This window comes from Hypomesus nipponensis, chromosome 28 (genome assembly GCF_054491055.1).
Source record: "Hypomesus nipponensis isolate SF chromosome 28, ASM5449105v1, whole genome shotgun sequence".
In the NCBI taxonomy this organism is placed as follows: Eukaryota; Metazoa; Chordata; class Actinopteri; order Osmeriformes; family Osmeridae; genus Hypomesus; species Hypomesus nipponensis.
In genome coordinates, this window is record NC_140388.1 from 12,307,665 (window position 1) to 12,331,018 (window position 23,354).

At 48.0% G+C, this 23,354-nt stretch overlaps 3 protein-coding genes across 11 annotated transcripts; 2 read left to right on the forward strand and 1 right to left on the reverse strand.

Moving 5' to 3' along the window:
• The first annotated feature begins 514 nt into the window (after positions 1-514).
• On the forward strand, positions 515-12,842 carry LOC146220098 (bromodomain-containing protein 3-like). 9 transcript variants are annotated; one of them, XM_084694597.1, is made up of 14 exons: positions 515-575; positions 1,064-1,363; positions 2,720-3,057; positions 3,461-3,598; positions 3,894-4,035; positions 4,259-4,455; positions 4,637-5,005; positions 5,389-5,517; positions 5,703-5,876; positions 6,387-6,455; positions 8,040-8,263; positions 8,574-8,863; positions 9,248-9,373; positions 9,867-12,842. In XM_084694597.1, exons 3-14 carry the CDS (start codon positions 2,866-2,868, stop codon positions 9,983-9,985), a joined length of 2,169 nt encoding a protein of 722 aa, XP_084550723.1. In that variant the 5' UTR covers positions 515-575; positions 1,064-1,363; positions 2,720-2,865; the 3' UTR covers positions 9,986-12,842. The 9 variants fall into 9 exon arrangements, with proteins under 9 accessions (XP_084550723.1, XP_084550727.1, XP_084550726.1 ...); XM_084694601.1 differs by having other exon boundaries at positions 8,079-8,263; XM_084694600.1 differs by having other exon boundaries at positions 4,640-5,005.
• A 272-nt stretch (positions 12,843-13,114) lies between these two features.
• brd3os (BRD3 opposite strand) lies at positions 13,115-14,083 on the reverse strand. The gene is made up of 2 exons (XM_084694607.1): positions 13,834-14,083; positions 13,115-13,712 (listed from the first exon to the last, which is right to left on the reverse strand). The coding sequence occupies exon 2, from the start codon at positions 13,602-13,604 to the stop codon at positions 13,350-13,352; it is 255 nt and encodes an 84-aa protein (XP_084550733.1). The 5' UTR covers positions 13,605-13,712; positions 13,834-14,083; the 3' UTR covers positions 13,115-13,349.
• Positions 14,084-15,062: 979 nt separating this feature from the next.
• On the forward strand, positions 15,063-22,463 carry ankrd13a (ankyrin repeat domain 13A). Its single transcript, XM_084695150.1, has 15 exons — positions 15,063-15,311; positions 15,899-16,034; positions 16,391-16,515; positions 16,718-16,763; positions 16,929-17,072; positions 17,449-17,638; positions 17,734-17,800; positions 18,081-18,162; positions 18,419-18,480; positions 18,698-18,828; positions 19,309-19,466; positions 19,688-19,819; positions 20,048-20,226; positions 20,513-20,577; positions 20,680-22,463. The coding sequence occupies exons 1-15, from the start codon at positions 15,213-15,215 to the stop codon at positions 20,873-20,875; spliced, it is 1,812 nt and encodes a 603-aa protein (XP_084551276.1). The 5' UTR covers positions 15,063-15,212; the 3' UTR covers positions 20,876-22,463.
• Positions 22,464-23,354: the final 891 nt, after the last annotated feature.

Here is a 23,354-nt window from a genome sequence, read left to right on the forward strand (position 1 = left end):
TACCTGACTGCTGGCAGAAACGCCTCTCTTGCTCTGAATGTGTTGCATTGCACCTTGTGAATGTCTGGGCAATGTGGCTTTCTTGTATGTTTGAGTATGTGCATTTGTTTTTTAGATTATAGCCATATTATCATTGAATGTTTTGTTCTACATAGCATTCTTTGATGTGAGAGACGTTCTATGTCAACAGAAGTTGTTTTAATCCGGCAGAGGTGTTACGTGTTGGCTAACCCACAAATCAGTGCAAATGCTTAAAAATGTACAAAACTAAATGTATTGTAAAATGTATGGGGGAGTATTTATTAAACCAAACATAATAGTTTATATTTGCATATGATTGGATACACAGTTGTAGACACCAAGACTCAAACCCTTACCTGGTCCCATCACCTTTAGATATCTTATTTGTAACTGACACCCTCTTGTGGATGAATTGTTGAACTGTTGCAACATCCAGACTACAAAAATTATAATAATATTACAATTATTTATTTATTATGTGGATCGTTATCAAGTAATGCGGAAGCCTGATATCGACCCATTCATCTGTACCAGCATGGAAACATCAAAAAATGGTGAGCCCTGAGGCCCGGAGATAGACAACCAGTGGTGTAGAGTAGACTTGTCAAGAAGTTCCGGGGGGTATTGTGGTTGTTTGAGGTAGGCCTACCTAGATTTGGCTCAGTGATGTGGCCAAGTGACAAAGATATGTGACACAAATAATCCGAGTGGATTATGTCACCATATTATTACACATTTTGTGTGTAGTAGGCTACAAACTGTCAAAAACCCAAACGCCTTTCGACCGTTTCAATAGCACAGCATTTTCCTTGCTAGTTTATTCCGATCAATTTTCTTTTGAGAAATATTTAAAATCTATAGTCATAATTCACTCCGATGGGCAAATAAAGCTTTTATTTAGACAAGAATTGTATCAGGTCTGAGCTAGGCGACAAGGTATGCTACACTGATTTACGGTTATCGTTGACTGATTAGTGTGTTCATGTGATTATGGTAATGACTGTAAGTTGGGCTAATTGATTAGCTAGCGTTTTATTTACAGAGTTCAGACAACGTCAAACAGGGCAGTCGACGCCGAACTGAGTGGGCCAGAACCAGAACTTGGCTCTGAGCGCTGCATCCTGGGAAATGAAGTCCGTCCTTCAGAGACTTCGACCTATTCCAAGCGCTTTTTCGTAGAACAGCCACAAGGCCCAGGGTGCTCCACGGATATTGCGCATGTGCATGGAAGGAATCGCGCAGACAGCTGATAACTCATCTATTATGCCACTTCGCTAAATAAAAGGTGCCAGAAAACTGCGATCTAAACACCGCTGGAGCCATTTGAGGACAAAGCAATAAAGTAAAATTTGTTTTCATATTAGTTTTATTTAAATTATGTAATGCATTTCGCATATGGGTCTCAAATGCACTGAATATATAGGTTGCTTTTAAGGGAGTCCGTCTGCCCGCTCGGCGCCTTGAAACAATGCATAGCTAGCTACAAAGCGTACTTAGCTAGCGAGCTGGTTACATTTTGCTAGGGTCTGTAGGCTAGCTAGTGTACAGCTAGAGTAACCATATCCTAAATAAAAATATTACATCTGCTTCGGTATTGAGGCTACAGTGCTCATTTACTACTTTAGTTTAGTATTATTGTCTGGGACATCTGCTCCTGAATCACCGCGTGCACAAATAGGACTGCCAAATAGAAGCTAGCTGCATAGCTAACCAGTTTGTTAGCTAGCTATTTAGCATTGCATTGCTCTGCCCGCCATCTTTTCAAAGGAATATAATTATGATACGTGCTAGAAGCTAGCTACTTTCCACCTTTTTAGTTTAAGTTATAAATATATAATCTTGTTTTTATGATTTATTTATTATCTTACGCTTACTGTTAGCGTGCAATTCAACTCGGTTGCTTAATTGGATAACGCTAGAGAGAACGCTGGCTGTGATAGCTTAGGCTAACTAGTCCACATTACTTATCTTTGAAGCAAATGCTAGCTGGCTAACGTTACGTTATTTAGCGGTACACCCACCGTGCATTAAGGTGAGTTAGTTGCGCTACAAATCTCTTTCTATATAGATCTAGCGAGCTAGATTACCGTCGAGAAATTAATGAAATGTCTATTTGGCGGTGAATGTGATTTATAATTTTGTGATCTAGTTAGCTACCTGAGTAGCTGTCACTCACAACACTTATTGAACTCGTCAAATACTAGCTGACCAGGTCGTGTAACATCTGGTACTGGTCCCAAGTCCGCGAGAACACCTCGCTGGATTTGGCTACTGCTCCACGTGTATTTGATCATTATGAGCTGTTTTGATATATGTGATGATTTATTAATCGGCTTTAAATATTCCCAATGTTTAACGTTTGAACCCCATGTTTTGGATTGGCTTATAAATTATTTGAAAGAAATAGATACAAGTGATAAAACATTTCACAGTTGACACAAGGTATACGTTTAACCATACATTTGCATCCAAATTACAGACCAAGATCACCTAAACGGGACTCGTAGTGCTAGTGTGTGGAAATAATTCCTCATGTGTTTGTATGAGAAGCAACTCACAGCAAGATGTTATTGATTATCGTGAGAACGGGTGTGCATCAGGCAACTCAGACGCCTGCCAGCGAAAATAGTTACCTCTGAGACGTTGGGTTCCTCGCTAGTGCCCTGATTAAACAGCCTCTGTGCTTCCTCTCCGCCAGGGCAGCTGTGCGATGGGATGTGAGTGCGTCTGGAGGACCACGGAGCAGAAAGAGGCGCCCTGTTTCCACTGAAGACCCCAGAACACGCGCTCAGACGTGCGTCACACACACCGGGAGGAAGCAGGAAGTAGGAGTCTGCAGTCAGGATGTCGGCCCCGCCCGAGGCCACCCCGCCCCTCATCAACCCCCCAGCCCCTGAAACCTCCAACCCCACCAAGCCTGGCCGGAAGACAAATCAGCTGCAGTACATGCAGAACGTCGTGGTCAAGACACTCTGGAAGCACCAGTTTGCGTGGCCCTTCTACCAGCCTGTCGACGCCATCAAACTGGGCCTTGCCGTAAGTCCACCGTCGGTCCAGACGAGGAGCAGGGCACGTAGACTGATCTGATAAAGGCCTTATGCCGGATCAACACAGAGGGATGTTCAGGATATCCGTTCAGCACAGGGGAACGTGTTTCACTTCAGTCTAGTATATTTATCTATATAAATAAAGATGGATTGATATCAGGAAAACATACTGCCTGCCGATTCTAGTTAAGGGGATCATTTTGTTGTAGTAGGAAGATGTAAACAACATGGTTCCTTCTGGTGTGCCAGGAACATGAATGTGTGGGCTTAAGCTGTGAGGCCCTTCTATGTGCAGGGATGCTGTTGGTCGTCCTGTTTGAAGGTGTTGTGTGGTATCGGGGTGGTGGTGGTATGTTTACCTGTGCTTACCTGTGTTTACCTGTGTCCGGCAGGACTATCACAAGGTGATCAAGAGCCCCATGGACATGGGCACCATCAAGAAGCGTCTGGAGAGCAACTACTACTGGAGCGCCAGCGAGTGCATGCAGGACTTCAACACCATGTTCACAAACTGTTACATTTACAACAAGGTACACACACACACATGTACACACACACACATGTACACACACGTACGCACACAGGGACTACCTGATCACTGTGCTCAGGAACAGACTGTTCCTTGATTCTGACCACCGAAATACTGTTCGAACGATGGGCTTCTGCAAAAAAAAAACTAATATTAGGACAGTATTGTACTAGTTGTACTTATAAACAAGCATCTGCTCAGTGAATTTCTTTGAAAAATATGTACCAAGGCGCCAGCACCAATGGATGAATGTACGATAAAACACATTTGTTTGCTCTGACCTTCCTGCCCACCAGCCGACAGACGACATCGTCCTGATGGCCCAGGCGTTGGAGAAGATCTTCCTGCAGAAAGTGGCCCAGATGCCCCAGGAGGAAGTGGCCCTCCTGCCTCCAGCCCCCAAAAACAAGGCCCGGAAACCATCTGGCCCTGGTCAAGGTACCCTCCTGGCCCGGGCCTTCCTGTCCTGACTCCTACTGCCCCCAGCCATGCCCTTTGACCCCTGTCCTGACCCTTTCCGGGCTGTTCTTGTGTCGTTTGCGTTGAGCAATTTGTGACACGTTAACCTTTCATGTGTGTGTTACCCAGGAATTTTTATGAGGAATGTTGCTGGAGAACCCCCCAAGAGTAACTGTGTGTGTGTGTGTGTGTGTGTGTCCAGTGAGCCAGCTAGCAGAGTCGTCGGCCTCGCCCCCCACCACGTACCCCAGCACCCCGCCTCTCGCCCCTCAGGCACCCGTCATCTCAGCCACGCCCACGCCCGTGCCAACCGTCGCCTCCGGCCCCGCCCCCGCGCCCACGCCCGCCCCAGCGCCGCCCCCACCCGCCATGATGCCCACCGCGCAGCCCGTTGTCAAGGTAACGACCGTCGTGGCGTCGAGCGTTTAGCAAATGAACAGTCACTCCAGACCGTCACACACGGTTGGAGGGGGCGTGGGAATCAGAATGTTGATGCGAGGTGTCTGCCCCTGTGTTTGTGTGTGTGTTTGTGTGTGTGTGTGTGTGTGTGTGTGTGTGCGCGCCTGTCCGTCCTCCCCAGAAGAAGGGTGTGAAGAGGAAAGCAGACACCACCACCCCGACCACGTCAGCCATCGCTGCCAGCCGGAGCGACTCCCCGCCCCTGGACACCAAACAGGCCAAGGTGGCGTCCCGCCGCGACAGCGCCCCGCGCCCCCCCAAGCCGCCCCGCAAGGAGGAGGAGGGGGCGGAGGCGGGGGGGAAGAAGGGGCGGGTGGGGGCGGGGGTGGGGGAGCAGATGAAGCACTGTGACACCATCCTGAGGGAGATGCTGTCCAAGAAGCACGCAGCCTACGCCTGGCCCTTCTACAAGCCTGTGGACGCTGCCGCCCTGGAGCTGCACGACTACCACGAGATCATCAAACACCCCATGGACCTCAGCACTGTCAAGGTGACACACACACACACACAGTATAGACACACACACACACACAGTATAGACACACACACACACAGTATAGACACACACACACACAGTATAGACACACACACACACAGTATAGACACACACACACACAGTATAGACACACACACACAGTATAGACACACACACACACAGTATAGACACACACACACACACAGTATAGACACGCACACACAGTATAGACACACACACACAGTATAGACACACACACAGTATAGACACACACACAGTATAGACACACACACAGTATAGACACACACACACACACACACACCCTGTAGTGGACCTCAGCACTGTCAACACACATGCAGTGCCAGGTGGTATTTGAGTGGTGCTGTGTGTCTCCTCAGACCAAGATGGACAGCAGAGAATACCCCGACGCCCAGAGCTTCGCCACAGACGTGCGGTTGATGTTCTCCAACTGCTACAAGTACAACCCTCCTGACCACGAGGTGGTCGCCATGGCGCGCAAACTGCAGGTACACACACACACACACACAAAGACATGGATGCGCGCACACACACCCACCTAAGCTTGGAGGCGGAAAGCATAGCCCAATGTGTGAACTTCTCAAACACTCTCACACATCTGTGTTTGAACACTCCTGTGTGTGTGTGTGTACGTGTGTCTGCGCGCGCGTGTGTGTGTGTGTCTGCGCGGCAGGATGTTTTCGAGATGCGCTTTGCCAAGATGCCCGACGAGCCAGTTGAGGCAGCGGCGCCCCCGGTGGTCAGTAAGAGCACGGCGAGCAGCGACAGCAGTGCCGGCTCCTCCTCCACAGACAGCTCCGACTCCGAGGAGGAACGCGCCACGCGGCTGGCCGAGCTACAGGAACAGGTGGGCTCTACCAACCTCGGACCAAGACCCCCCCCCCCCCCCGCGCCCTGCAGGGATGGACCGTCCCACCCCCCCCCCCCACCCCCACCCCCCACCCTAGCTCATATTTACCCTAGCCTAGCAGAGTCACCAGAGCAGTCAGGGTGAACCAGGCCAGACAGCCCCCTGAACATCCCCTGAGATAAGACAGAGAGAGGGGGGGGGGGGGGGAGGAGCCTTGTAAGACTGCTCCGCCTGTCAATCACCCACACCAGAACCAGGCCCCGCCCCCTCCCACCACCCGTGAGGCAGTCTCCTGCAGTAGGCTACGTAGACAGGGCCCTGGGTTAGCTACACCGGCTTGCATGTTGACACTGTACCTTGAGAAGCTTGGGAGAACCGAGTCACCCTCTTTATCCCTCCCCCATGGACCAGCCCAGGCCAGTAGAGTTGAGCTGTATTTCTGATGTTAACTGCTGTGTGGAGTGTGTGTCTCTGACCCCCTGCCCCCCCCTCTGGCTTTCTACCCAGCGGTTCACTCAGGAGCACCCCGCTGCCAAAAGGGCGGGGGACAAAAACGGGTGTGCCAAACGTTTCCAGGTGATTTACCTCTTCCTTCCCAGTCCCACAATCCTCCTTGTTCAAACTGCACCGTGGTTAGAGAGCGCCAGGAGGGGGGGGGGGTGACAGCTGGTGGTGGTGGTTGGGGGGGGGGGGGGGGGTTGGTAGGTTGGGAGGAGAATAATCATTGGATAGAGGCAGACAAGGAGGAAGATGAGGCAGTGGACCAGGGAGTGTGGAGGCAGAATTGAGTCAGTGAACTAGGTAGGCAGTGGATGAACTAGGCATTGAGGCAGTGGATGAGGCAGCATGGAGGCAGTGGAGCAGGCAGTGCGTAGCTGGGGCTTGGGGAGAGAGAGAGCGAGAGAGAGAGACCGGCCCAGATGGCGGCAGTAGAGTGACTAGCGGGGCTCCAGGTGTGACTAGAGAGACCTACGAAGGCGGCAGGCAGGGGAGAGCTGCATGTGATCTCAGGACAGGAGAGAGAGAGTCAACGTGACCTCAAACAACCTGATCTGTTATTAGCATCTTTTAGTGTTTGATCCCTCTTCGATGACCCACCTGAGCGGCTCTCTGTGCGAAGTGCAGTAAAGTGCTAGTCAGGTGGATAGGAATGTTGAAATGGTGAACTATCCCTTTGAAATGTTGACCACATGTAGGCCTGCGATGTGGATCCCCTCGTTCTGATCACAGAGAGGCCCTGTATGTGCATGACATGCTAACCCTGTCAACACATTTTCCAACATCTCTACTGGTTGGGGCTCTCTGAACTCAAAAGCAATTAGTTGGCTCAAATTCCTCCTTCTCGTGATACTGTGCTTCATTACAGGTGATATTGAAGGGATAGGTCACTTCATTCAACATTTTCGTTCTGTTTCTTTACAGAAGTGGCTAGCTAAGTTTTGATTGGCTTAGCTAATTATTGAACCAATCCTCTTTCTCCCAATCTGAATGTGGAATGACACGTTTTTTTGGATGTTTAAATTGGGGAATCTTGATGAAAAGGGAAACATGGCAACTGTAAAAAAAAAAAAAAAAAAAAAAAGTGAACTATCCCTTTAAGTTGGCATCATAACTTTTTTTTGTCACTTAATTGCATCTAACCTGCCTGGGGAGGGAAACCGCCAATCATATTGCAATTGTGCTGAATCAGGGCTGACTGGGAGTGATTCATATTTCTGTCTCTGTCTAAATGTTGGCCGAGGTGGGTGACTCATGATTCAAACCGTTTCTCATCCCTGGTCCTCAGGGCTTGGTGTCCTGCGTGTTCTAGATGTTTCCCTGCTCCAACACACCTGGTTCAGATGAACGGGTTGGTATCAAGCTCAGCAGAAGCTTGATAACGACCCGTTCGTCGGAATTGGGAGTGTTGGAAACATCTAGAACATGCAGGACACGGTCTCCTTCAGGACCAGGGTCGAGAAACACTGATTTAAAACCAAAAGGAAAAGACAGATCTCTGTCTTGTGGAGGTGTACCTGGGGTGGCTGTAATGGTGTCTGGAGATGTAGGTTGCTTGGAAACTGCTCACTCCAGAGATGGCTGATGCCCCGCCCCCTTTGTCTTTTTGACCACGCCCTCCCCCCCACGCCCCCCCTCCCCCCACACACACACCACCCTCAGTTGAAGGCGGTCCACGAACAACTGGCTGTCCTATCACAGGCTCCGGTCAGCAAACCAAAGAAGAAGAAGGAGAAAAAGGACAAGGAGAAGAAGAAAGAGAAGGAGAAGCCGGCCAAGGGGAAGGTGGAGGACGAGAAGAGAGCCAAGGCTCCGCAACAGACCAAGCCAGCCAATCAGAAGAAAGCTCCGGCCAGGAAAGCCAACAGCACCGTTACAGCCCCCAGGTACCGACGACCCCTGACCCCTAACACTGCCCCAGTCTGCCCCAAGACCCCTCTTTCATGCCCTTCTCTGTCTCCTGACCTCTTGTGACCCCCTAATCCCATCTGACCCCAGGCCCCTACGTCCTCTCAGTCTGCCCCTCAAGCCCTTAGTCCCCTGATCCTGTCTGACCCTGTTGATCCTGTCTGACCCCAATGACCCTGTCTGACCCTGTTGATCCTGTCTGACCCCAATGACCCTGTCTGACCCCATCCAATGCCCAGTCGCATTTCCGTCCAGCAGAGCAATAGCCGTGTCACCCTCGTCTCCTAGGCAACCGAAGAAGGGATCGAAGGCGGGGCCGGCGAACGGCGAGGAGGGGGAGGAGCCGTCCCTGCCGATGTCATACGACGAGAAGCGCCAGCTCAGCCTGGACATCAACCGTCTCCCGGGGGAGAAGCTGGGCCGCGTCGTCCACATCATCCAGTCCCGGGAGCCCTCGCTGCGGGACTCCAACCCAGACGAGATCGAGATCGACTTCGAGACGCTCAAGCCGTCTACTCTGAGGGAGCTGGAGAGATACGTCAAGTCCTGCCTGCAGAAGAAACAACGCAAGCTGCTACGTAAGGCTGTGTGTGTGTGTGTGTGTGTGTGTGTGGACGCACACATCTCCTCCCTTTTCATTTCCACCGTTCTCTCTATGTGTTCTAAGTCTTGTATTGTTTGACAGCTAATTCATTTTTCACTCTTGACCAAGCACTGTAAAGCTCCATTCTGTTCTCCCTCCCTCCGACCCTCTCTTTCTTTGTCTGCCTGTCTGTCTGCCTGTCTGTCTGTCCTTGTGTCCTTCCAGTCAGTCTTACTGACTTCCCCGTCCCAAGCTTCTGACAGACGGCCACATGCAGCCAGTAGAGACTAGAGGCTAGATGGTAGAGGTTGTAGGGGGGGGGGGGTAGTTATGACACTACAGCACCTTGCCAGCTGATGCACTGCTGTGTCTCCTGCAGTGGGTTCTGGGAAAAAGAGTTCCAGGTCTAAGGAGGAGCTGGTTCAGGAGAAGAAGAGAGTGTTAGAGCAGAGACTACAGGACGTGAGCGGACAGCTGGGCAGCAGCAAGAGATCGTCCAGAACAGGTATCTGCTGTTGGGCTGGGTGTTCAGCAGGAGCACCTGAGGCCTCAAACAGGCCTGCTCTGGAGAGAGAGAGATTGAGAGAGATGCTCTGGAGCGTTGAGGGAAACAGACAGGGTACACCCCAGTTTTAACAGACAGAGAGGAGATGAGAGGTTGAAAGGTTGGAGAGAGGATGTACGTTGATCAGGTCTCCAGTCTAGGTTTCTGTGCCCGTACTTTAGACACCTTCGACACGTGCCTTCTCTCTCCTCTCTGTGTTCTCTGCTCTGCCGTCTGGCACTCAGACACTTTGGTTGTCCCCCTCACCTTCGCTCTATGAAACTGACTTTACTGGAATTTCTGTTGGGAAACATCTTGTGTGTGTGTCCATGTCCACCTGTGTGCATGTGTGTGTGTATATGTTTATTTGTGTGTGCGTCCGTATCTGCATCACATCTGTGTGTGTGTATATATGTGTGTGTGTGTGTTGATGACCCGTGTCTCTCCCCTACAGAGAAGGCGGCGGGCGCGGCTGCAGGGGGCGGGGCCTCTCGTCTGAGTGGCAGCAGCAGCTCCTCTGAGTCTGGGAGCAGTAGCTCCAGCGGGTCCAGCTCCAGCAGTGACTCAGACTGAACACACACACACTGAACACACACACACGTATACACACACACATACATGCACACACACATGTGGATCCAGCTTCTGTAGTGACTCGGACTAAACACATATACACACAATAGATCTGTTTCCAGTAAGGACACGCGTACAAACACGTAGACACATAACACAAATGTGTGAATCCATCTCCAGTAGTGACAAGGGACTGAACAAACAGACATGTTTCCATCTCTAGTTGTGACTCAGACTGAACACACACACATACACAGACCACCCGAAGGCCACTCGGAGGAGTTCCATCCTGAAGCCAGACTGTACATATGTGAGGCCCTCTCGCTCATTTAACCCTTTTCTAGCTACTAGTGCTAATCTCCTTGGAGGACCTTCTCTCTGAGGAACAGCAGGCGTGGTCTGAGGAACCTGGCCATGGGTTGTATGTAGAGGCCTGTAGAGTCGTACGGCCAGTAGGAACAGAGTGAGACTGCAGTATCTGACTGTCCCTAGTCTCTCTGTGTTGTGCTGCCCTACAAGGGCACCGCCTGGTACCACCACCACCACCCCCACCTTCCTCTATAGAGAGGAAGAAGAACGTGTCACTTCCTCTACGGACAGGAAAAGCAACGTGTCACTTCCTCTACAGACAGGAAGAGCAACGTGTCACTTCCTCTACAGACAGGAAGAGCAACGTGTCACTTCCTCTACAGACAGGAAGAGCAACGTGTCACTTCCTCTTGTTTATCCCGGTTGACCACGGCTGCTGTCTGGGAGGCTCGTTGTCGTTATCCCCGGAGGGGAATCCTGGACGACAACACTAAAGACTTGTTTCCGTGGCAACGATAGGTCCCTTCCCCTGGCAGACTACTGCTCCCCCCCCCTGCCCCGCCGCTCCTTCACCTCAGCAACATTCCAGAAGCGTCCACGGTCAGAGGGTTCTAGCCAGCGCCGTAAACACCGGCGGCTCTGGACCACAGCTACCGATCAACTCGGAAACAGTATCGCCACGGTTACAGCATATTTGTGGTTACTTCAGTCGTCACAGGATTAACGATGATGTCATTGAAACGTTCCGTGGATTCAGAATGACATTAGTTTTTTGTTTTTTTAAGTGATCTCTGGAGAAGCATGGTACACGTCTCAATCCTGTCCACCTCCTCTGACCTCCAGGGTCACCCCCAGGGTCTCCCTGACCTCTGACCTGCCTGCAGCCCCCAGGCTTGCCGTCTATTTGCAGAGCGTCAGAAGCCTGAGGTCAGGACGTCAGTTAACCCAACACTACTTCTTCATATTTCTTCACGGATTGTGTTGATGTCTATTACGTGTCTCATATTTTGTACCAGTGTTTGTTTTGATACTCCCCACTACCCCCCCCCCCCCCCCTGACCCCAGTACCCAGGGCAGGCCAGACTGATTCTTGGGGTTGGGAATAAGCTGCCCTGACAGACAAACCTACGAGCCCACCTCTGATTCTCCACTAATCAGCTCCTCGAGTGATATGTCCAGTTAGTCGATTTAGAATTTGTTCTGCAGAGCAGTTAAGACTGGGTTTTCTTTTTTCTCTAGGGTTTTCCTCCTACTTTTTTCGCTGTTTCTCTAGGTCCTGTCTCTCACTCCTCTCTCTCTCTCTCTCACTCATCTCTCTCTCTCTCTCTCTCTCTCTGCCAGTGGTGGGGCAGTACCACACCTGGTACCTGCCATTACTGCCACCTGTCATTTCTGAATGTAATACAATGGTTTGTTTGTTATCGGACAGCGATTCTATTGAAATGTTTCATTTTTTCCTATTCTGGTGTAACAAACACTAACTGTAGCCTGGTTCTCTGTAGTATTTGTGTGAAAAACACATAAAACAACTTAATTAGTTTACTGAACACAGGACACATGACAGTCTGTTCAAAGTAAATGTCACCCATCTTTTTGTTTTCTATTTGAGCATAGCGAGACCTTTTGTAAATCAAGCTAGTGAACTATGTTGTGATTTGCTCTCTGGTCTTCCTTCCAAATTCCAAATCATGTATTCAGGTTGTTTGTTTGATACCTTGTGTGATACAGCTGTGGTGACTGATGACAGATGTGGCTCTGTTTTATCTGACGTGGTAAGTGCGACTGCCTGCCGTCAGTCCTGCGGCCAGAGGAGGGGACCTCCCAACGCCTGGCGACCCACAACACAGACAGCATCAGCTGGATTACCTGACTGATGAATGGGATATGAGTAGAAGTCTTTTCATCATATTCACTCATTTTTGTTTTTAGTTTCATGGTCAATTTATAGTTGATTTTATATTTTAATTAAATGATTTTATGTATTTGCATGCACTCCGACTGATAACTTTTCTCAGATATTCTTTGAGCACTGTATGGTATCTCGTGTAGACAGCAGCCCTGGAGGAATCATCATCCTTACCTCCAGGCCCCCTGGGAGAGAACAGACAAGCAAAGCTGAATGAACTGATGTAATTACTTCTATGGGATCCCTTATTTTCTGAGTTCCTTTGTTTTCATAAATAAACTACATAAACGTAACCTGTGGATGTGTGGTTCTCTGTAGAACACCTCTGATGTGTGGTTCTCTGTAGAACACCTCTGATGTGTGGTTCTCTGTAGAACACCTCTGATGTGTGGTTCTCTGTAGAACACCTCTGATGTGTGGTTCTCTGTAGAACACCTCTGATGCCTTGTGACCATGCCCTACAGAGTCTTGATCACCACAACATCGTCTGGTTGCCCAGTAGCTTGTTGTAGTCCAGGCCTGTGATGCCCCATGACTGGACTTGCTCTTAGGAAGCCAGCAGAGCCTGTGCTTCAAAACAAACTTGTATAAATGATTTTTTTGCCTTTTCGAATAAAGTTTTATTGACCGTGTGGTAGTCAACCCTGTTTCAGCACTCCTGTGTGACATGAGGAATATATCCTGTAATCCTGGATGGATCTTCAGGAAGATTGACTGTATGTGTAGTGCTGTACGTTGGAATAGTACGTTAGTGGTTATTTCACGGCCCGTGTTGATTTTCTCCTCGGCATTCTTTCACGTCCCGCAAGTGTGCTGAAGCCAGATTGTATAATCATTTTTGGTCGCTAATGGGTCAGGATGGTAGTATGCCCTAGTAGCACATCTTCGTTTGAAACGATAGCACGAAACATTCAAAATATGAATACGTATGAACATATGACTATTTACAAAATAAATTGTATATATAACATACAAAAACTACATTACACTGCAATGAATGTACCGCGGACGTGTTCTGACATGAAGGCAAGAAATATGTAACACTGTAATGCATGCCTCAAACCAGGCTTACCCCCCATGACCAGATACACATACTGACACAGTCATTTACCATCAAGGACATTTTCAGTACGTCTCTTGTGACAGCTGTCACATAATTAGACAAATCCTGGAACGGCCGCTGGTCTCAGCGGCGTCAAGGGAGTTTTTATCCCGTACTACGACGGCTTGGTTCCCGTATTGACTGTACCATGTACTTTGACTCCGACTGAGGTAGTTTGCTGGCGGCGCCTGTTCCAGTTCCAGCTGTTGTTGTTGCCAGATGAGCAGCGATGTGTCTCTAAACCTCAGCCGGGCATAACCCTCGGATAGAGCTTTCTCGGCCAAAGGATATCGTTCCGACATCTTACAATTACAAGTCTCTCTTTGTCCCTTTTTAGGTCATCTTTGGCAGGGGCAGGGCATGGTCTTGCGGAGGTGCTGAGTTGCTGATGTTATCGCTTCAATGCCTTCCTGGAAAGTTCAAATCACGATTACTGTCAGATGCATAGCTGCTAACAAATAAAGAGCCAGCTACGAAACCTGATCCGATCCGATAATGACGTCCCAAATGGTGAAAAATGCTGATGCTTACACTCCTAATAATAGCAGCCCGCAAAACAGTCTTGCATGGTTATGGTTAGCCTTCTGCTAACGTTAACACTAACTGGCTTTTGCTGTCGAGTACTCCACTTCTTGCAGCTTACTGCTGTTTTTCAGAAAAGTATAACATTTTCCCAGCTAGCTAAGCTAGCTAGTTGATGTCACATAGTTTTTAGACAAGCGTTAAAAATTGCGTTGTTGATGATGCTGCCTATAGCAACGGTACTCACACAAACCTATCCGACAGGAATCATTAAAAAAGGTTGTTCCATATAAAATGGAATTTGACTTGTGCGTGAAACATTAAACCGTCCATAGAAAAAGCACACTTATATTTTAAAACGGCAAAATGTTTATGATGATGATTAGAAAATGTATTTCAATGTCAAAACATCAGATTGCAACATCAGGAGGCCAAGGTACTTGCCTCAGACCGGACATCTCTTCAGACCCCAGGCTGTGATTGTATGACTCATAGACATAATGGTATGACTGATCTGCAGCTACACCTGGATGAGAGGGGCCTGAGGAGAAAAGTCTGCAGTTTGACCCTTCTCAGAAAAGTGAGATGGGAGAGGTGATATAAATTTTTTTAGGCTCCATTTTTTGAGAAAACTGAATATCCAAACCTTGAATTTATGGATATGATTTTTGTTTTACATTTAAATAAAGTCAAATTGCCAAAATTTCAATTTTAAAGAGGTTAATTCAAAACGAAGATATTCAAAACCTTTTAAAATTCAAAACAGTATGTCACTGATTTTCTTCCATACAAGGTTCCCAATGTTAATAGGTGTGTTCGACTTCATGCAGCACCGGCGGCGCCGACAGCTGGCTGCAGCCTGCTGCCTTCAAGGTGAGAATGCCATTGGCTGCTTCAAGTCAGCCGGCAGCATGCAACGCCGGCGCTGCATGAAGTCAAACGCACCTAATGGTTTGGAGAACTCTTCCGCTTTGCCTCAGCGTTGATTGGTTTCGTCTTTGTTTTGGAATGACCCACTTTTTATGGAGGGATGTATTATTAGTGAGAATATTGACATCAGAACTGTATTTTATCAAATGCAATAGCAAATTTTGTATTTACTGCCATTTAAGACCTGTACTGATTCACAGTAATAACCAAAATGCACAAAAATAGGACATTCTTTATTTCCTAACACCCCCATAACAATAGACTCAACTTGGCACTTCCTTATTTTGCAAAAGTTTCATTTGTGAAAAGTTAGCAATCACAACTCAACATAAGGCATAAAACCGTGTACATAAAATGAATTAATATCACATATGATTAATAATAGGGTTTAGTACCGCTTTCACATGGCCATTCATGTGAGCTAGTTTTCTCATTTGATAAGTTCGACGAGAAGGAAGATGTTATCAGCGGCCAACGAAGATTTCAGGGTTAAGTTTCCGCTGCATTTCTCGGTCTGGGGAAATGATTACAGGATATTGGAGAGCCAGTTATTTCAGGTTTGTGACAATTTCAATGTAATATCTGACTGCTGAGCTGAAGCCGAGGTTTTTTTTTTTTTTTTTTTTCTTACACGATAGCCTAGCTTTTGGTATGCTAGCTGGCTGGCTAGTCTACTTTTTGACGACGTACTGACAGCCCACCAGCTTCTAGCTAGCTATATAACGCTAGCTGAAAGAAAAATACCTAGACCAACTACAAAAGAAATTTCTGTGTCTGTGTGTATTGTTGACATCGGCTACGGCTACCGTACCTACTCTTGTTGGTAGCTAGGACTAGTGCTGTACTGTAACTGTTTAGCCAGCCAAGCTAACTAACTGCTACATAATAAACAACCCTTCTCTGCTTACAGTGCCACAATTTACAAGACAAGAGCCATGCCAACAACGTCATTTAAATTAGAATGTGACATCAGCTGGAATGGCCACAGTGCATAACCATGACAGCTCAGATATCCAGTGATTTCATGCAGCTTAGAAACCTTAAACATTCTATTATAAATTCCATCACGACACTTGTCGTCGTTCTTGTTTTCAAGGCTCAACCTTGCAATACTAGGAACTTTGCCGTTTCTTCCTTTTCTCAGCATGATATCGAGGCAGTGGACCCCCGAGGGAGAACGCCGCTCCACCTGGCCGTGTCGTTAGGCCACCTGGAGTCGGTGAGAGTGCTTCTGCGACATGGTGCAGAAGTTACCAAAGAGAATGCCAATAACTGGACAGGTTAGTTTGGCTCTTCACAGGCTATTACAGCATCCTGGAACTCAGCCAGGATGCTTTGCGGTCTCATTTGTTTATAGTAGGCTTGTCATTCAGCATAACTCACTGTTTTGGATATATAGATACAACGATTGATCTATCAACAGTAAGAAACTTCCAGATGAATGTCTGTCTATGTGGGTGTTCTCTCTCCCTGCCTTAGCGAGACAGTTTCAACTCTAGCGGTTCATACAATACCTTTTTGTCTGGTCACACAAGGGGGTGTTTATAGTTTGTGCTGGTGGAAACAGTTGACATCATTGTCTGGACTTATGTAAACTCTCTAGCTAGCTATCTCTCATCCACTTGTGTTTGTTTAGTGCTACAGGAAGCAGTCAGCACTGGAGACCCAGAGATGGTTCAGCTGGTGCTGCAGCGTCGAGACTACCTCAAAGCCTCTACCGCCTTGGGAGGAGTTCCAGAGTTGCTGAGCAAGATCCGAGAGGTCTGCTCTCTCCTTCCTCTGTTGCCCTTGCCAGTGTCCCCCCCCCACCTTCCCCCCTTGCCTGTTCCCCCTTTCTCTGTGCCCCCACCTGTTCCACCTCCCCCCCTCCCCTGCCTACAGTATTCTCAGTAATCACACTAGCACGCTGATTGCTTGAGAAATTAAAGTTGTGGTCTCACGTATTCCTCTTTCTCACCTCCAGTCTCCAGATTTCTACATGGAAATGAAATGGGAGTTCACAAGTTGGAGTAAGTTCGATCGTATTAGACTAAATTTAAAAAAAGAAAAAGTAATTATTGGTTAAGTCCTTCTATCCAGAACATTTTGCCCCGGCAATACATGAGCTAGCTGGTGCCAGTATAAAACAAATAAATGAACCCAAATAAAATGTGTGTAACTGCGTTGTTGTTCAGTTCCTCTGGTGTCGCGGGTGTGTCCCAGCGACGTGTGCCGCATCTGGAAGAGCGGAGCCAGCCTGCGAGTGGACGCCACCCTGCTGGGCTTCGAGAACATGACCTGGATCAGAGGCCGCCGCAGCTACATCTTCAGAGGAGACGGTACGTTCACCTGGCCTGGCCTACCGGGAGCTTCTCACATCCTGGTCTCTGTGTGTGTGTCTGTCTGTGTGTGTGTGTGTGTGTGTGCATGTCTCTGTGTGTGTGTCTCTGTGTGCGTGTGTGTGTGTGTCTCTGTGTGTGTCTGTGTGTGTGTGTGTGTGTGTGTGTGTGCATGTCTCTGTGTGCGTGTGTGTGTGCGTGTCTCTGTGTGTGTGTGTGCATGTCTCTGTGTGTGTGTTTCATGTCTGAAAGACGCGGTGGCATAACTGAGCAAGGGTCTCCCCATCATTGCCCACAACCTGATTTGTCTCTCTCGCTCTCTCTCTGTCTCTCTCTCTCTCTCTCTCTGTTTCTCTGTGGTTGCTCCCTGTGACAGACACGTGTACAGAGTTGATGGAGGTGAACCATGACGAGGAAGTGGTGGACACGGAGCGCTTCGACATCTCGCGGGAGATGGAGGATGTGACCATGGACTCCATGCAGCCCGCCGAACAGGAAGTGGCCAAAAGACTGACCACTCCCGTTGTGAACACCTTCCTGGACACTAAGCTTATTGCATTTGAGAGGCAAGGCCCGATTGTAATCCTCTACCGCCATCGTCCATTGTTGTTTTGCTCAAATATAAAAAATATATGCATATAATACAATTTTTATCACTCAGGAATAAGTCTGGGATTTGGGGTTGGAGGACTGACAAAACTGATGTTGTCAATGGATTCGAAGCTAAGGTACATGACAGACGATTGTCTACTAGGACCCTCACACACGTGTTCTGATATCCAGTTGTCTGCTCTCTAAGCTGTGTGTGATGTCACCTGATCCTGTGTGATGTCACCTGATCCTGTGTGATGTCACCTGATCCTGTGTGATGTCACGTGATCCTGTGTGATGTCACCTGATCCTGTGTGATGTCACCTGATTCTGTGTGATGTCACGTGATCCTGTGTGATGTCACCTGATCCTGTGTGATGTCACGTGATCCTGTGTGATGTCATGTGATCCTTGCAGGTTTTCGCTGTGAACAACGTCAACGTGGTGATCAGGACCAGGACTGAACACCTCACAGACGAGGAGAAAGCGAGGATCAAAAGTAGGGGAATTATCCGTGTCGTTCTGGCTTCCTGTGTGTCAGTGGTCTTCAACCCTGGTCCTCAGGGCCCACTGTCCTGTATGTTTTAGATGTGTAGAGAAATATCTAAAACATGCAGGGCAGGACCGGGGTTGAAGACCACCGCTGTGTATAACAAACAGTTGTCTGAGACAGGGTGTGGGAATGTTGTTATGTTTGGCATTTATGACACTAGCAGGGCAGTGACGAGATGTGTAATTAGCCTTTTCACTCCTAGGTGAGAGGAATGTTCTGGAGTCTCTGCTGGGGACTGTAGAACAGCAGATCAACGCTCAAGGGGTAAGAGCTACAGGCCAAGCTGGCGTTAAACTCTCATACACTCACAGTTAAACCCCCTTTTAAATAGATAAACGCTGTCCGTTTACTGTCGGTGCTGCAAAGGCGGCACCTGGGGCCTGGTCCACAAAGCGAGTTTCCTATCCCTGGCTTATTTGGTAAACTGGCTTTATGGAACGGGCCCCTGGAGTTCCTCTATCAGACTGTGTTGTGTTGACAGGACCTCACCCTGGAGTTTGCGACGGCCACAAACCCCACTGCCATCACTCCTGAGGAGTACTTTGACCCGGACTTTGACCTGGAAGACCGAGATATCGGGCGTCCGATAGAACTCACCATCCGAACTCAGAAGTGAGAACTTCCTCCATTTCACCAGGAAGAGATCTGGTCACTTAGTGAGAAAGCATGGATGGATAAGCCTAGGCCGGGAGATTATGTTGAGTGGTGGTCGTCAGTCCTGGATCTCAGGGCCCACTGTCCTCCATGTTCTAGATGTTTCCCTGCTGGTTCTAGATGGTCATTAACAGCCTTCTGCAGAAACCTGATAACCGACCTATTCATCTGCACCAGGTGTGTTGGAGCAGGGAACCATCTAGAAAATGCAGGACAGTGGGCCCTGAGGACCAGGGTGGAAGACTACTGATGTAGATGATTTGGGGTGTGGGTACAGCTCAGGGGTAGAGAATTTGCCCTACAAATGAACAGGTCACCAGTTCAGCCCCCTCCACACCTGTACTGTATGGATGTGGCTTTGGACAAAAGCAGCTGCTTGGTGAATCAGCCGCTTTGGTTGATGTTATTCTCTGTGTTCCCCCCCTCCCTTCCGTGCAGGTTCAAGGGGACCTTGTGGATGAGTGAGGACCACCCCCTGTCGCTGGTGGAGCAGGTCACCCCCATCATCGACCTCATGGCTCGGACTAGCACTCACTTTGCACGCCTGAGAGACTTCGTCACCCTCAAGTTCCCTCCTGGGTTCCCCGTGAAAATAGGTCGAGTGACTCAACACTTTTTCACTTTTGTCTTTCCAGTTATTGCATGAGTTATTGTGTATTCCTCAAAATAATAGTAATTATATCACAAACACTGTACAATTTATAGTGTAGAAATTATGGTGAAATGTTTCCGTAAAATTGGATTTCAACCTGAACTCTCAAATCTGCATACCCTGAAACTTCTTGTAGTGACATGATGAAACATGCGCCTCTTGCAGAAATCCCCTTGTTCCACGTGCTGAACGCAAGGATTACCTTCGGTAGCGTCAACAAGTGCAGCACAGCAGAGTTGGTAGAGACGCCGCCCTCAGCGACCACGCCCTCTCCCTCGGAGGACGGCGAGGTTGCCGGTAGGAGCCGAAAACCCCCACATGACATCACACACGCATAAGGAAACACCCAGATGACATCACACACACATGTAAAACCTCGACGTCTCTTTGGAACAAAGCGTCCGACTGACTGACCGTGTTATTGTAATTAAAGGTTAAAATGAATATTCTGATGCTAAAGTAGCTTGTTTTGCTCCCTTCCAACCTGGGTTCCTTGTACGACCGTTGACCCCCTCCTCCCTGCAGCCCCTCCCCCCCCAGCAGCGCCTCCCCCGTTCCAGGTGTGCCCGTCGGTGTTCGTGGTCCCGCCTAACTACCGTCTCCGAGGCGGGAGCCGGCACGCTCCGGTATCCAACAACGACGAGGAGCTCCTTCAGTACGCCATCCACCAGAGCTTGCTGGACACCAGCGGGAGCCCGGCCCAGGTCTGCCTCACTCACCACGACACAGCCACACCCAAGGGCAGGATTGCCCACCCCTGCCCAAAGGCGTAGTTTGTGGGGGGGGATGGTGGTTGGATAACCCCCCCTCCCCCTCCCCCAATATTCAAACACCAACGATGTTTCAATATTATTAATGTTGTGGTATGTTACTTCAACACCAATGTTCAACCCAAAACTACGCCCCTTGACCACACCGCTCGACATGGGGTCTGGTTGTGTTCTCAGAGCCACGTCCCTGTCTGATGTTTCCATGCTGGTTGTGTCCTAGGAGCTGAACTGGGACAACGCCAACGGGGACTTTGTTGATCTCCTGCCCAGCAGCTCCAGCGACAGGTACGCAACATCCAACATTGCTAAGGCGGCCATTTTGACGCTTTTTGAGTATGATTTTTTTGCACACAAAAACGAAACAAAAATCCTGCTGTGTCGTTCCAGGAGCATCCCAGAGGGGGCGCTAGTGGATCTGGGAGACGGGAATCCGTCCGGGTCGAGCTCAGCCTCCAGCCGTGATGCGGAGCTGCGTCTGGCCATGGAGCTGTCTGCCCGCGCCCAGATGGAGGAGCAGAGGAGGAGGAAGGAGGAGGAGGAGGAGCTGGAGAGGATACTGCAGCTGTCTCTAACAGAGAAGTAGCAGGCTGGACCAGGTGACACGTTTTCAACGACGGACGACGACACTGTGCCATAACTGAGTTGGCACTTCCTGTCAGAGATACAGCCACTTGACCCCAGCCTTCCTTTCCAACCTTCCACCACAACCCACTATGCAACCTCTTGTAATTTATGGAACATGTCGTGAATTCTGCCAATTCAGGTTATTTGTTAATGGTATGACAGTAATGTACCAATTTCTGGTATGAAAAACGATGCTTCTTTGTATAGTTCTATTTCTGCATAGTACTTAGTCACTCCTAAAGTCATCTGTGTCGTCTGAGGTTATTTTGGAAGGTTTTTCTAGGTTGCAACCTGTGATGCACCTGTATTAGTTGTTTAGTCAAAAGCCGAAGTTGAGTCTGTCAATGGTTGTTGATGGTTCACAGTTGTGCTAATGACCACAGTCCTGTACTCCCACTAAACATCACAGAAGGTTGTGGTCTGACTGAAGATAGAATATCTCAGGGTTACATCATTCTACAGTCCCTAATTGCTTCGAAACATTTTGTGGAAGTATATTCCTTTAAATCGAGTCACGGATATGGTCATTCCTTATACTAAAACCAGACCAAGTCATAACTATGACTTGCTGCTGTTTATTCCTGTTTGCCTCCCTGCCCCCGAATAACGCCAGGCCGTTTGGTCGTAAGCGGAATCTTCTGGAAAAGTTTCCAGCCACATTCCGCTTGCGCCGTGGTATCAAAGTAGACCTCCCGATACGAACTTGTGCTCCTAGTCAGACTTAGACCAACTGCACGATAGTTTGTCTCTGACGTGCGGTGTGTTCCTGTGCGTCCAATCAAGAGAATTTTCCTGCTGTCCTTAACTGGGCGGGTTTCAACTCTGTTCGTTGTCCTTTAAAAGTAGCAGCATCGACCATGACCACCTCAACTCTAACAACCAATAGCATCTGCCATTGTGCCTGTTGGGTGATCTCACCTTTGCAGTTCAGACGTGTTCAGCCACTATCAGATTGCAACATAGACGTTTCATAACCAGGGAAATGTCTATGGTTACCAGTCGCCACAAACAGCAGGGTTTAAAAGGAAACGTAGCATGGTTCTGTACCCAGTTGTGACTATGATGGACTTTTATGACCTGATGTAAATGCAACTTGAGCTTTCAGAGATCCTCAGTGGATTCTAGCTGAGTGTGTCGTCAGGTGTGCGGCTCAGCCAGTCTGCTTTCTCTGATGTGGCTGACTGGGGTGTCGTGTTTGTGTCAGGTGGGTCCCACGCCACCAAGACCAAACTAATCAAACCCAGAGAAGCAACTTTGATATGCCTTACATCCTTCCAGAAGAGATTAAGGGGTTTCAAATATACATTACTGATTTTGGGGAACACGCAATTAATCCACTGAGGTATTTACAATGATAAACAATTGTTAAAAAAAATAAAAACGTGATTAATTTCTTTATCTGGTTTTGTGGGGGCTTGAGCTTTTAACTGCTTATGATCAAATTGCCAAACTGTTGAACAGTCTACTGTAACTATGGTGACTATGGGTACATTTGTGGAAGTATTTGTACTGCTTCCTTTGCTAGCAGAAAAGCTTATTTTTTAACATGCTCAATAATTCAAGAAACATCTGTCAATTGTGATGTTGGTCTCTACATCTTTCTTAAATAAAAGCACTTTATTAAAAAAAATTGTTATTACTTTAAATTTGGAGAAATAACAGCTCGTTTATATGTATGGTTGCTGTACTTACACAGACATTACCAAAAGGAAATTCTACACATTTTATCGGTTATAAAAACCAGAACTGATAAAAGTGACTACTGTCTCATAGAACATGTTCTCATTGTAAGGCAGCAAAGCTGTAGTTCTGTTGAGGTTTGAGGAACAAACATTATGTATGATTGGCTGTTGTGTTTGTTAAATATAGAAACCGCCTCCAATCATGACATCTGTACTGGGTACACCAATCACAGCATCTGGACTGTTTACAGTAATCCAATTGGATTTAATGTGAATGTCAAAATAGACACTGGCACCATAGTGTGCATGGGGGAATCAACCCTAAAAATAGAAAGGGAAATGCTGTTATCCAATATCACTTCATGGCGGTAATGATGATTTTCTTGATAAGATATCTTCTTTTGTCTTTCCCGTAATTGCTTGAAATTTTTTGTGCATTCTTCAAAATAATACAAATTATATTACACTGTACAAGACTGGTACATTAGATGTTGTATAAGGTAATATTTGTATTTTACTGATGTGTATATTGTGAATTCCCCAGTGTGTGCCTTGGATCAGTTGGATTTAGGGCCCACTGTCCCTGCTCCAACACACTTGATTCATATGAATAGGTCTTTCTCAAGTTCCCTTGTGTTTGAACCAGCAGAGAAACATCTCATACAAGCTAAACAGTGGGCCCTGAGGACTACGGTAGCTGCCTCAGATTATTTTGCTTAACAACCAGAACTTGACAGGTGGTTGTATGTTTTGGAT

Coding starts and splice junctions, on each gene's coding strand:
- LOC146220098 (XM_084694597.1), top strand. CDS start 2,866: ATGTCGGCCCCGCCCGAGGCCACCCCGCCCCTCATCAACCCCCCAGCC. Junction 5,877..6,386: donor TGGCCGAGCTACAGGAACAG/GTGGGCTCTACC, acceptor CTTTCTACCCAG/CGGTTCACTCAGGAGCACCC. Junction 6,456..8,039: donor GGTGTGCCAAACGTTTCCAG/GTGATTTACCTC, acceptor CACCACCCTCAG/TTGAAGGCGGTCCACGAACA.
- brd3os (XM_084694607.1), bottom strand. CDS start 13,604: ATGTCGGAACGATATCCTTTGGCCGAGAAAGCTCTATCCGAGGGTTAT.
- ankrd13a (XM_084695150.1), top strand. CDS start 15,213: ATGTTATCAGCGGCCAACGAAGATTTCAGGGTTAAGTTTCCGCTGCAT. Junction 16,035..16,390: donor GAATGCCAATAACTGGACAG/GTTAGTTTGGCT, acceptor GTGTTTGTTTAG/TGCTACAGGAAGCAGTCAGC. Junction 20,578..20,679: donor CCCAGCAGCTCCAGCGACAG/GTACGCAACATC, acceptor GTGTCGTTCCAG/GAGCATCCCAGAGGGGGCGC.